The sequence below is a fragment of the Chiloscyllium punctatum genome, chromosome 6 (assembly GCF_047496795.1).
Source record: "Chiloscyllium punctatum isolate Juve2018m chromosome 6, sChiPun1.3, whole genome shotgun sequence".
Classification (NCBI taxonomy): Eukaryota; Metazoa; Chordata; class Chondrichthyes; order Orectolobiformes; family Hemiscylliidae; genus Chiloscyllium; species Chiloscyllium punctatum.
In genome coordinates, this window is record NC_092744.1 from 34174826 (window position 1) to 34189533 (window position 14708).

The 14708-nt window shown below is 40.4% G+C and overlaps 1 protein-coding gene across 1 annotated transcript in view; it reads left to right on the forward strand.

The window, feature by feature from the left end:
- cpdp (CPD photolyase) overlaps positions 1–14708 on the forward strand; it is a 29457-nt gene that overhangs the window by 1101 nt on the left and 13648 nt on the right. The window contains exons 2-6 of the mRNA XM_072572376.1: positions 2083–2666; positions 4867–5012; positions 6784–6966; positions 8920–9078; positions 11561–11759. Coding sequence (XP_072428477.1) covers positions 2189–2666; positions 4867–5012; positions 6784–6966; positions 8920–9078; positions 11561–11759 — 1165 coding nt within the window. The 5' untranslated portion in view covers positions 2083–2188. The remainder of the gene's footprint in view (positions 1–2082; positions 2667–4866; positions 5013–6783; positions 6967–8919; positions 9079–11560; positions 11760–14708) is intronic.

The window sequence follows — 14708 nt, forward strand, 5'->3', positions numbered from 1 at the left end:
CCACTCCTCTGAGGACATGCAGGTCCTCTGCTTCCTCCATCGCCACATCCTACCCAGCTGATACCTGGAAGAAGCATGCCTTATCTTCCACCTTGGGACCCTCCAACCACACGGCATCAATGTGGATTTCACCAGTTTCCTCACTTCTCCCTCCCTCACCTTGTCCCAGCTTCAATCTCCCAGCTCGGCACCACCTTCATGACCTGTCCTACCTATCCATCTTCCATCCCATCTATCTGCTCCAGCCTTCTCTCCGACCTATCACCATTACTCCCACCTCCATCCACCTATCACCCTCTCAGCTATCTTCCTCCCAACCCCTCCCCCTTCCCATTTATCTCTTCACTCCCGAGGCTCCCAGCCACATTCCTGATGAAGGGCTCCATCCCAAAATGTTGATTTTCCTGCTCCTCGGATGCTGTCTGACCTACTGCGCTTTTCCAGCACCACACTCTTGACAAGGATGTAAGTCAAATTGCATTCAAAAGAAAGATTTGGTCAGGTTTCAGAAAGACTGGTGTTCCATTGCATAGAGTAGATCTGGGTCATTTGAAAGAGGATTATAGGAACTCAATGTGCATGTAGAAACTAGTCCCTCTGTTGCTGGGATTAAATAGTGCTAGGCTGTTCAGGGGTGGCAGCACAAACTACTTCATTCTTAAAGGGTAGTGGAAATCTCCTAGAGTCATAGAGATGTACAGTGTGGAAACAGACCCTTTGGTCCAACCCATCCATGCCGACCAGATATCCCAACCCAGTCTAGTCCCACCTGCCAGCACCCAGCCTATATCCCTCCAAACCCTTCCTATTCATATACCCATCCAAATGCCTCTTAAAAGTTGCAATTGTACCAGCCTCCACCACATCCTCTGGCAGCTCATTCCATACACGTACCACCCTCTGCGTGAAAAAGTTGCCCCTTTCCCCTCTCACCCTAAACCTATGCCCTCTACTTCTAGACTCCCCGACCCCAGGGAAAAGACTTTGCCTATTTATCCTATCCATGCCCCTCAATTTTATAAACCTCTGTAAGGTGACCCCTCAGCCTCCGACACTCTGTGGAAAACACCCCCAGCCTGTTCAGCCTTTCCCTTTAGCTCAGATCCTCCAACCCTGGCAACATCCTTGTAAATCTTTTCTGAACCCTTTCAAGTTTCACAACATCTTTCTGATAGGAAGGAGACCAGAATTGCACGCAATATTCCAACAGTGGCCTAACCAATGTCCTGTACAGCCGCAACATGACCTCCCAATGCCTGTACTCAATACTCTGACCAATAAAGGAAAGCATACCAAATGTAGAGGAGTTTTGCAAATTACTGCAAAGTTAACCCTGCAGACTTACAGATGCTTATTGACAAAAAGGAAAAGCTAGGAAGTGACTTTTCTTTGAGGGAAGGACCCAAAAGCTGCATTTTTGAGGCTTTGCTTTACTGTTGGTGGTTGCAGATTTTTACATTGACTTTTTTGTCTCTGTAGTTTTCAAACTAACCCCTTCCTCCTATTCATTCTGAATCATATTTTTGTGTATCACAGAGAAGTATCACCTGGACTTCCAAGATATTAAATACCTCACCGTCAAAAACCTCCTTTTTGCAAACATCCATTATACAGCTAATGCTTAGTTTGAATCCGTTAAGTACAGGGAAACTCATGTCAGATTTTCAGCTACTAGATTTAGGCAAACTATCTAAATTTGCACATGATCCTACTAGCTGTCCTTCAGCTCGGTAAGGGAAGCAATCAGCTGGTGGAAATCTTACAACTGTTCTAATAGCAGGCAAGCTGCCAGTTTAAAATTTTATTTTTACTTCATTTTAAGTTGTTTGCATTTAATTATTTTAAAATAATTTAAATGCAATTAATAATTAATAATAACTTCTGCAATATTTTTGGTATTTAAAATAGTCAATGTGCTATTTTCAATTTTATTTATTTTTAGACATGCAGGAAAATGCATAACATGTACAAACCCATACAGGACCAGTCTGATAAGTGCTTCATCAGATGCAGGAACCCTGTGGTATTATTAAATAACATGGTGAATACAATGGAGACTTATTTCCTTTTTACCGTTTCCAGGTTATTAAGCATCACTTGCCGATCATTTTGCCACAGGCTTTCTGTAATTTACTGCCCCCAGCCTTCAGGTTGTGTGAGTCTGCAGTGTGCTAAACAAAGAAATAATATGTCTAAGAATGGGAAACAAACCGACAGGAATGCTGAAGATTCTGAGCACAAGACAAAAATTGAAGAGAAATCAAATAAAAAGGAAACTGCATTTTCCAGCTCCTCCAACAGTCTGAAAACATCCACGAAAAAATCAACGAAGAAACCTAATCATAATAACTCCAGTCGGGAAGATTCCCCAAAGCTCCAAGCTAAGGGAAAGAGAACAGTGGAAGAGAGACCTCCAGGATTGACTGAGGGGAAATTGTCCAATTCGAGGATCAAAAAGAGGAAAACTGAACACCAGGCTGAGACATCTCCCTCTGGAGAAGGAAATCTGTTGAAAAGTATCAATAAGTCACGTTTGGCCACAGCAAAATCAGTGGAAGAGTTTAATTTTAATGAAAAACGTATCCGTCTCCTTTCTAAAACAGAGAGCGTCAGGGAAAACTCTTGGGGAATTATTTACTGGATGTCCCGTGACCAGCGAGTACAGGGTAGGTTACATTGCATCTGTGGGTTGTTCTCTTCATGCAGTCAATCAGCATTCATTTTACTTGGCACACATTGCAGTTTTACCATCTGAAGAGTGTTTTTAACAAAATGTCACAACTTGGACTAACAACTAATTAAGAATGAATTACATTACTAAACATGGTTTAATCATTAATCTCTTATTTTTCAATTGATTTTATAATTGTTGATTATGTACTGTCATAGGATGTATTAGATGCCACTAATTATTCACAGTACGTGACTTACTCACAATACTGATATGTCCAGTTTCTTGTATTTGAATCAAAATGGTGATCAGAGAGAATTCGCAGCCAAGTTATTGAGACCCTTCCCACTTTTTCATTTGAGCAATGTTCTCTGCTGGTTAGGTGTTAATTTTTATTTATTATAAATGACACTGCAATTTCCAACAATCCATGTTAAGTATCTCTATTTTATTGAAAGATTCATATAGATATTTATAATATTTGTTAAAAACTTGATCCAGAATGTTCATCTGTAACAATGAAATTTGAATTTGTTCCCTCCAGGACAGCCTGGTCTGATCTTCCCCCACTCCCACCACTTCCTCACGTCCCCATGGCACTTTCCAATACAATAGCGAAAGGTGTAACACCTGCCCATTTACCTCCTCCCTCCTCATTATTCAAGGCCCCAGATACGCCTTCCAGGTGAAGCAATGTTTCACCTGTACTTCAGTCAATCTATTCGCAGTATTCACTGTTCACGTTGCAGTCTTCTCTACATTGGAGAGATGAAACGCAGACTGGGTGACTGCTTTGCAGAACACCTACATTCTGTTCACAAAAAGTACAGATGCCTGCTGATTTAACATACCACCATGTTCTTTGGCCAAAATCTCTGTCTCGGGCTTGCTGCAGTGCTCAAGTAATGCTCAGCGCAGAAGAACTGCGTCTCATTTTCAGCCTGGGGATCCTGCAGCTTTTGGGACTCAAAATGAAGTTCAATCATTTTAGGACTTGGACGTTTCTCTGAGATCCTTACTTGCCACCATCACACACCAGACCTTGTAATCACATGGGCTGCCATCAGAACCATCCTATTGGCAGCTACTAATGGTCCAAATTAACTGCTATTGATACCCTGAGGCCAACCTTTACCCATTCTTTTGCCTGTCCAACTGTTAGCTACAGTAATTTCTGAAGAAAGGTCACTGGACCCGAAACATTAACTCTGCTTTCTCTCCACAGATGCTGCCAGACCTGATGAGTTTTCCTGGAAATTTCTGTTTTCATTTCTGATTTCCAGCATCCACAGTTCTTTGTTTCTTTTTTAATTTAAATGTACCTTGTATTATGATTGGATGCATAAAGTCTGTGCAAGGACTAGCTCCACACTATGTAGTGATATTGTTATGGACTAGGCCAGACCACTCAAAACATTCTTAAGCAGGCAACCCTGACCATCACTTTGCAATTTGTTTCAGTCAGTGTACATGAAAATTACCTGGAGTAAGTTAGCTAGGTTGACTACCAGGTTTTAAAACAGACAGAAATGTATTCAAAAATTACACAATGAAAATACAAAGAACAGAATAAAGAACCCCTACAGAAGTCAGTCTATCCAAACTAGACTTAACTATGCTGTTCCAAATACACACAACAGTCCCAATAAGCAAACCCCTTTTAAAAACAGTAAAAATGGAACAGATGCTTACAGGTTGAAGTTAGAAGGGCAGAAGAGAGAGAAAGCCTGTTTCCACATAGCTGAACTCCAAACTAGTTCTGGGCTGAACTGCTCAGCTAGAGAGCTGACCACTCCCCTTTCATTATACAGGTCACTTCCAAAACGTGACCACTTTGGCCTGAAGTGTCATCTGTTTACATATAAACAAAAGGCCTCTCAATATCCTTTAATCTCTGTACCAAACTAATCTAATCGGAACTGGGAGTTGGTTTACAACCTCTCTGAAAAAAATCAAGGACACAGTATCCTTGAGAAAAGGAACAGCTTTTAGAAAAAAGGGACCAGTTTTGTGACAATATACATGGTTAATTTTGTAAAGAAAGTATCAAAAGGGGATTGGTGTGATTGTCCAGTTCTGCTTTGATAAATTACATAAAAATGTAACATCTAACCAATCTTTTAGCATTACTGTGGAGTCCAATAAGTGTTATCATCAATACATACATCATCTTCTGAGTGATTTTATTTCCACAGATAACTGGGCTTTCTTATATGCACAACGGCTAGCTCTTAAGCATAAACTTCCGCTCCATGTCTGCTTCTGTCTGGTGCCCAAATTCCTAGATGCCACCATCCGCCATTTTGGTTTCATGCTAAAGGGACTCCAAGAGATTGCTGAGGTAAATACTGTCATAGAAACATAGAAGATAGGAGTAGGAGGAGGCCATTTAGCCCTTTGAGCTTGCTCCACCAGGATCTTTGATCTCATTCACCCCAAGTGCTATATCTAGCTGCCTCTTGATTACATTCAATGTTTTGGAATCAACTACTTCCACAGGCTCACCGCCCTTTGAGTAAGGAATGTCTCCTCACTTCCATCCTAAATGGTCAACCCCGAATCCTCAGACTGTGACCCGTGGTTCTGGACACACCCATGATTTGGAACATCCTCCCTGCATCTACCCTGTCTAGTTCTGTTAGAACATTATGAATCTCTATGAGATTCCCCATAATTCGTCTGAACTCCAGCAAAAAACAGTCCAAACCTGGTCAATCTCTCCTCATACGTCAGTCCCACCAACCCCGGAACCAACCTGGTAAGCCTTCACTGCACTTCCTTGAGAGCAGGAGCATCCTTCCTCAGAAAAGGAGACCAAAACTGCACACAATATTCTAAATGTAGCCTTACCAAGGCCCTGTATAACTGCAACAGCACACCCCTGCTCCTGTGCTCAAAACCTCTCAAAATGAATCTCTCAACATACTATTTGCCTTCTTCGATTAATGTCTTGCATCAATGTTTTCAAATCTTGAGAAAGCTGACACTTAATCCATTACGAAAGGACTACTTTACTGCTGAAGATGTTCTGTCAAGGTTCAGTCTACCCTTGGCTGTTGATTCCAGAGATAAAAGCTATATAAAAAAAAAGGTCTCCTCCAAGTACCCTGGTCAACATTTATCTCTCAGCCAACATCACCAAATAATTTAATTGGTCTCTTAACACATTGCTATTAGCAAATTGGCACATTTTCCCGACATAATGACAATACTTCAAAACTAACTCTGAATCTAAGTTGCAATTGGATGTTGAGACCATGAAAGGCATTATATAAATCCAGGCTTATTTTTCTTTATACCTGCAGTAAAATGTAAATAATCTGTTAGCACAAATGAAGAAATATTTTGCATCCATTCCTTGGAACTGTGTGCCATGATTAGAAACAAAAGTTAGATTAGATTAGATTCCCTACAGTGTGGAAACAGGCCCTTCAGCCCAACCAGTCCACACCAACCCTTCGAAGAGTAACCCACCCAGACCCATTTCCCTCAGAGTAATGCACCTAATACTACGGGGCAATTTAGCATGGTCAACTCATCTGACCTGCACATCTTTGGAGTGTGGGAGGAAACCGGAGCACCCGGAGGAAACCCACGCAGACACGGGGAGAATGTGCAAACTCCACACAGATAGTTGCCCAAGGCTGGAATCAAACCTGGGACCCTGGTGCTGTGAGGCAGCAGTGCTAACCACTGAGCCACCGAGCCGCCCTATTGATTATGTTTTAGTCAGCTATTAAAACATTTTATAATACTGTTTCTGAACTGAATTATCCATTATCCTTAAGATGTATTTATTACATATGGTCTGCTTTTCATAGTATTTCCACAGGTACTTAGATATTCTCTATTTTAAGTAAACTGCCCTGTTAGATTTTGAGATAACGCACTAGGTTTCATGGCCTTTTCTTCCTTCCAGAATTCTCTGAGAAATTTGACATAAGACTTAATTAATTCAAATAAATTAATTTTCCTATGTTTAGTAAATTTAAGAAAATATTGGAAAAAAAGAATTTGAACAACAGTGGGGAAAAGTAATTGTACTAGTAAATTTGACGAGCCAGATCATGCAAATTGCCCTCACTGACAGTATTGCCGGTGTTATCTTGCAGGAATGTAAGCAGCTGAATGTTTCTTTCCATCTACTCATTGGTTTTGCCAAAGATGTCCTGCCAGAGTTTGTGAAAGGGCACAACATTGGAGGGATAGTTACAGATTTCTCTCCATTGCGTCTCCCACTGGAGTGGATCGAGGATGTAAGACACAACCTACCAGAAAATTTACCATTTATTCAGGTTTGTTCAGAATTTCTCAAAAGAATGTTTATGTTATGGAAAAGATGGAACTAATTATTGGGCAGCATAAAATATTTTCATCTTTCAGTGCAGGAGTTTAAATTGAGAAGAATGCCATTCAGTCCAAGCTTTATCTCCCCAATTACATTACTTAAAAAATAAAATGATCTGACCAATATCTCACTGCTGATAGTTAACTGTGGTGCTCAAAGAGGTTGCCATGTTTTCTGACACCCAGAAATGTTCTTCATAAATGCAAATTTTCTTCCCTTTTATTCTATTATTTAGTACAAGGCTTCCCCTCTCCACATGACAGTCAAAATTTAGCTGCAATGAGTTGAAGTTTGACACACTTTCTGGAGCCAACTTAAAAGAGGGAAGGTGTATTGATAGTTAAATTTTAACTGTAAAGGAAAGGATTAGAAAATAATTTGTAGTCCTTCTTCCCAGTCTCCGAACTTAAAATTTCTCAACCGCCCAGACATAACAATCTAATTCCCTTGCCCTTTTTCTCTGCAGCAATTACACAGCCTTGCTGCTGTTACAATCAGGTGAGAAGGGATGAACTGGCTGCCTTCTGTTTAGCCTACTTATGTGATCCCTTTGGATATATAATTTGGAGATGCCGGTGTTGGACTGGGGTGTACAAAGTTAAAAGTCACACAACACTAGGTTATAGTCCAACAGGTTTAATCGGAAGTGTTGTGTGATTTTTACCTTTGGATATATTTCTCCTTCTACAGCTGTCTCTCAGGATCAAGGCTGCCTTCTATCTGACTGAGTTTGAGTTCTGAGATGGCCAATGTAAAGTATGATGTGCAGACCCTGTCACATGTGGAGTGGGCAGTGCCTGACTGTTATCTTGATGAGTTCTTCTAAGGTCATAAATACTTTGGTGTTGATCACTCCAATAATTGATCTGAGTACATTACTTTCAGAGGAGTGCTCATGTAGATCACTCAGTAATACCCTAAATCTAATTCAGCAATGTAACAAAAGGACCACCTTCGGATTTCAACTAGATGGTATCTTTTTCATACTGCTATTACATGTCTCTGAGATGTGTTTATAGTAGACAGAAAAATATTAGGACAAAGTCAGATATAAATTATTAAGGAACTATATTTACAGGCATCAAGTGAGCACACATATTAACAACCAAAACAAAGTTAATTTACTTTGCTCATTTTCCTCACAAATGGACAAAATTAATGTAAGACACATTCTGTGCCTTTTTGTGGCCTGACTTGTTTAAGGCATAAACTTTCTTTCAAACTATGTCCAACTGCACAAACTGATCTCCTCCTGCTCTGTGACAAGTCCCTTTAGCCCTTAATTAAAATCTGAATGGCTCTGCAATTGTTTTGTGAACATTTGTCAGTCATCTAAGATGAGCTATATTATCCATGGCCAATGCCTGCTTCATTAACACATCAAGTTTTGCTCCATTTTTTGAAACGTGTACTTTTCTATGAAAGTGGAACATCTCAATGTGGTAGCTCATCCCCAAGTCCATTCAGCAAATCAGAAAGGGGAAAGCAAACTAATGTGATTGCCTCTCAGTGTGTATTGCTTAGATGTCTTCATGCACCTTGCTGCACCATCTGTAGTATATGGAAATCATTGCTGTGGAAATCGCTGCTGTAGCAGGGCGACCACAACACACTGTATTGTGAGACAGCCCAAGATCCAGTGAACAATACTTAGTGTTGTAGTGATTTTTTAAATATAGTTTAACTGCCAGATATATATATATATAATATATAAAATCTATATTGCGCAAAGAATATTTGATAATCAGTCTATATTCCTCTGATTTGGAGGCGCAATCTCTCTTTATTTCAAAGAGGAACAGGGACTGACTAAATTTAGAACATTATATTGGAAGGTTTCATAATTCTGCTGTAACTTGCTTCCATTATAATCTTTATGATGTGCTTTATGCTTGTGTAGGTCGATGCTCACAATATTGTACCCTGCTGGGTAACTTCAGACAAACAAGAGTACAGTGCCAGAACAATCAGGAAGAAAATTCATGATAAACTCCCTCAGTTCCTGACGGACTTTCCTCCAGTTATCCAACATCCTTTTAGCTCATCCTTGAAAGCACAGGTTGGTATCAGGATATTTAATCTAGAAGCTCACTGATTTGATTGAATGTTGGAAGATACAGAAATATGTTACTGTCTTAACTCCACTATTAAAAATATAAGGGTGGTAATTAGAACCAAAGTAGTTTTGAGCTTATGCTGGTTTGAAATTATTGCTGGCTGAGAGGCCAGCAATATAACACAAGGAATCTCCATAATTATTAAAAGCATTAAATTACTTTTAAAACAAGAAAGATGCTTTTGTATTTTGAATAGTGATTTACAATATATTACATTTCGTAACAAAAGCCCCCAATATTTACTGGCAATTTGTATTAGAAATTAGGAATGTGTGACACCTAAATATATAAACATATGAATTAGGAACAGGAGTCGGACATTCGGCCCCTGACACTGAATAAGATTTGCTGATTTGATGTGGTTTCAATTCCATATTCCTATCTACTCCCAAAGGCCTTTATTGCCTTATATTATTCAAGAATCCTTTCTGCCTACAGTCAGATTGTAATGGATTCTTACTGTATTGAGAACACATTTGTTTGATGTGTCTTAGTGAAAGAAATCCAATCTCATGCTAGTTCAGAGATTTGAAAATAAAACATACAGAAGCAGGCAACACCGTTGAGGCCTTTGAACCTGGTCCATCCGTCAGTATGGTCAGGCTGTTCATTCAACTTCTTAGCCTTTTCTTGCTTTTCCTCCATATCCTTTCAATCCTTTTAACCCCAGGTATTATAACTTGAAATCATGCAATGTTTTCACCTCGACTGCTGTCTGTGGCACTGACATCCACAGGCTCACCACTCTCTGGGTGCAGAAATTTCTCCTTATCCTAGTCTTAAATGGTTTATCCCATATCCTTAGATTGTGACCCATGGTTTGGACTCCCTGTACATCAGGAACATCCTTCCTGCATTCACCCTGTATGATCCTGTTAGAAATTAATAGATTTCTATTTGAGAATTTATTTTCTGCTTTTGACTATTTCACAAGAATTTCAAAATTTCTGTTTAAATTTTGCTGGATGTCTGTAAATGTAACTGACCAGAAGCCAGTTTTCTCATTCAAACTGGCCACCTTCAAAACCTTTTGTATGAAAAGTATCCAAAAGATAAACAGCTGGTTTTCTTTGATGTTAGCTTTAGGTATGTCAAGTAATTTTATCTTTACTGTACAATTTCTTTTTTATTGTTCAATATTTCACATAATGTTCTTGCCAGTGCTGTAGAGTCAGTTACTGAACCCCTGGCCATCAAAATCAGTGTCATCCTGTTTACCCTGCCACATCACTAAAGGAAACTAAGAATGGCTCATTGAAATGAGCCATATCAGCAGTATTATTTTCTACTGGCTATTTCAAATTGGATTTATAATGCTGGATATTGCAACAATATTAAATGGATTTACAGCCCTGAAACTAGTATAATGTTGTCATTGTTCAGGACATTGGTGAGGCCACTTTTTGAGTACTGTGTACAGTTGTGGTTGCCCTGCTATAGGAAGGATGTTATGAAATTGGAGAGATGCAGATAAAATTTACAAGGGTGTTACTGGGATCGGAAGGTTTGAGTTATAAGGAGAGGCAGGATAGGTTGGGATTTTTTTCACTGGAACATAGGAAATTGAAGGGTGACCTCACACAAGTTTATAAAATGATGAGGAGCATAGATAATGTGAATAGCAAAGGTCTTTTCTGTAGGGTAAGGGAGTTCAAAAGTAGGGGACATATTTTTAAGATGAGAAGAAGGATTTAAAAGGGACCTGAGGGGTAACTTTTTCACACAGAAAGTGATTCATACATGGAATGAATGCCATAGGTAGTGGTAAATGTAAGTAGAGTTGCAACATTTAAAAGACATTTGGATAGGTAAATGAATTAGAAATGTTCAGAGCGATGTGAGCCAATGAAGACAAATGGGACTAGTTTAGTTTGGTAACTTCAACATGGATGAGTTGGACCAAAGGGTTTGTTTCCATGCTGTACGACTCTTGTTTACCTGAATATTGAACTACAATGTTATGACCATCTCATGAAATGCCAGTTTGATTAAGTTACTTTAGCAAGAATTACATATCAAGGTCTTGTGGTGCAGTAGCTGGTGTCCCAACCTCTGAGACAGAATTCTGGGTTCAATTCGCATCCCAGCACATGATGATGAAGGAAGATTTATTCATAGTGTGACGAGCTAGAATGACTACTAAACTGCAAATCATTTCATTATGCATAAGTAACATGTGGCAGGAGTGGGACAGAGTCCTAGTCAGATATCTGATAAGAAAGAAATTTGAAGCTTCAACCATCATAATCCATAGCTCCAGCCAACAACACTCCCTGAGTGAACTACAGTACTTCACCACCTTATGATTACAGTATCCGATAGGTGCTTACTGGGATTTCTTGCTCTCTGTGTTAACTAAGTGTTTTATTCTTGTAAAAAAAAATGTTAATTGTAGCTTTCCTTGTTTGGGATTTATCTTTCCAGTTGATTGATTGGGATGCAGCTGCAGCAAACCTTGAAGTGGATCGCACAGTGAAGGAAGTTGACTGGGCTAAACCTGGGACTGCGGCAGGACTAATTAGGATGGAGGCATTCATTAAGGAGCAGCTTCAGCATTTCAGCACTGACAGAAACAATCCAAATAAAACTGCCTCGAGTAATATGTCACCGTGGTTTCACTTTGGTGAGTATTCAGGAAGTGTTTAACTTTAGATCTTTTTTTCTACAGAAGTATTTCATCTTCAGTATCATACTGGTCTCAAAAGAAATGTTGCCCCTTGATGGAGGGATCAGTAATCGGGGGCATAGAGTTAAGGTAAGGGACGGCAGGTTTAGAGAAGATATGAGATGGTGGTAATCTGGAACTCACTGCCTGTAAGGGTGGTAGAGGTAGAAATCCTCATAAAATTTATAGAGTCATAGAGATGTACAGCATGGAAACAGACCCTTCAGTCCAACCTGTCTATGCCAACCAGATATCCCAACCCAATCTAGTCCCAACTGCCAGCATCCAGCCCATATCCTTCCAAACCCTTCCTAGTCATATACCCATCCAGATGACTTTTAAATGCTACAATTGTACTAGCCTCCAGCACTTCCTCTGGCAGCTCATTCCATACACATACCACCCTCTGCGTGAAAAAGTTGCCCCTTAGGTCTCTTTTATATCTTTTCCCTCTCACCCTAAACCTATGCCCTCTAGTTCTGGACTTCCCCATCCCAGGAAAAAAAACTTGGCCTATTTATCCTAGCCATGCCCCTCATAATTTTATAAACCTCTACAACGTCACCCCTCAGCCTCCGACGTTCCAGAGAAAACAGCCCCAGCCTGTTCAGCCTCTCACTACAGCTCAAATCCTGGCAACATCCTTGTAAATCTTTTCTGAACCCTTTCAAGTTTCACAACATCTTTCTGATAGGAAGGAGACCAGAATTGTATGCAATATTCCAACAGTGGCCTAACCAATGTCCTGTACAGCCACAACTTGACCTCCCAACTCCTGTACTCAATACTCTGACCAATAAAGGAAAGCATACCAAACGCCTTCTTCACTATCCTATCTACCTGCGACTCTACTTTCAAGGAGCTATGAACCTGCACTCCAAGGTCTCTTTATTCAGCAACATTCCCTAGGACCTTACCATTAAGTGTATAAGTCCTGCTAAGATTTGCATTCCCAAAATTAAACTCCATTTGCCACTTGTCAGCCCATTGGCCCATCTGGTCCAGATCCTGTTGTAATCTGAGGTAACCCTCTTTGCTGTCCACTACATCTCCAATTTTGGTGTCATCTGCAAACTTCTAACTGTACCGCTTATGTTTGCATCCAAATCATTTATGTAAATGACAAAAAGTAGAAGACCCAGCACTGATCCTTGTGGCACTCCACTGGTCACAGGCCTCCAGTCTGAAAAACAACCCTCTACCACCACCTTCTGTCTTCTACCTTTGAGTCAGTTCTGTATCCAAATGGCTAGCTCTCCCTGTATTCCATGAGATCTAACCTTGCTAATCAGTCTCCCATGGGGAACCTTGTCGAATGCCTTACTGAAGTCCATGTAAATCACATCTACTGCTCTGCCCTCATCAATCTTCTTTGTTACTTCTTCAAAAATCTCAATCAAGTTTGTGAGACATGATTTCCCATGCACAAAGCCATGTTGACTCTCCCTAATCAGTCCTTGCCTTTCCAAATACATGTGCATCCTGTTCCTCAGGATTCCCTCCAACAACTTGTCCTCCACTGAGGTCAGGCTCACCAGTCTATAGTTCCCTGGCTTGTCTTTACTGCCATTCTTAAAAAGTGGCACCATGTTTGCCAACCTCCAGTCTTCCGGCACCTCACCTGTGACTATCGATGATACAAATATCTCCGTAAGAGGCCCAGCAATCACTTCTCTAGCTTCCCACAGAGTTCTCGGGTACACCTGATCAGGTCCTGGGGATTTATCCACCTTTAGCCGTTTCAAGACATCCAGCACTTCCTTCTCTGTAATCTGGACATTTCACAAGATGTCACCATCTATTTCTCTACAGTCTATATCCAACAATATTCCAACAGTGGCCCAACCAATGTCCTGTACAGCCGCAAAACGGCCTCCCAACTCCTGTACTCAATACTCTAACCAATAAAGGAAAGCAGTAGTGAGATGTGCTTTTGAATCCCAAGCCAAACTACGCGATGGCCAAGTGCTAGAAAATGCGATGAGAATAGTTGGTTGTGTTTTTGACTGGTATGGATGCAATGGGCCAAAGGGCTTTTTGCTGTGCTGTAGATCTCAATGACTTTCTATCTCTTTGCACCCTTATGCCATCCTCATAACTTATGTTTCTATCTAGCTTTTATCTTCAGGTAGCTTTGTAATTTCAAGGTAACCAGCCAGAATCAGCATGCTTTTGTAAAAGGGAAAGGCTGTGAATAAGGTGCAAGAAGTGGAGAGAGTGTACTTAGATTTCTTAAAGACATTTAATATGATACAACATCTAAGATAATTGTTGGAGGCTAGCATATTGCTATGGAGAGAGGATTGGCTAGCTGACAGGAACCAGAGATTAGGCATAAAAATGTCTTTATTCATCTTGGCAAGAGGTAATTCGTAGTGTGCCACAGGGATCCGTTCTGGAACCTCAATTGCTTGCAGTTCCCAGCAACATAGAACAGTACAGCACAGCACAAGCCCTTCGGTCCTCACTGTTGTGCTGGCCTTTTATCCTACCTAAAATCAGACTAATCTACATACCCTTTGTTGTACTATCTTTCATGTGACTATCCAAGAGCCACTTAAATATCCCTAAAGTATCTGACTGTCCTACCACTGCCGGCAGTGCATTCCACGCTCTCCCCATTCGCTGTCTAAAATACCTACATCTGACATCTCCCCTAAACCTTCCTCTAGCTACCTTAAAATTATGCCCCCTCGTGATAGACATTTCTGTCATGGGAAAAAGTCTCTAGCTATTCACTGTATCTATGCCTTTCAACCTCTTGTACGCTTCTATCAAGTCATCTCTCATCTTTCTTCACTGCAATGAGAAAGGCCCTAGCTTCCTTTCATCATAAGACATGCCTTCCAGTCCAGGCAGCGTCCTGGTAAATCTCCTCTGCACCCTCTCTAAAGCTTCCACATCTTT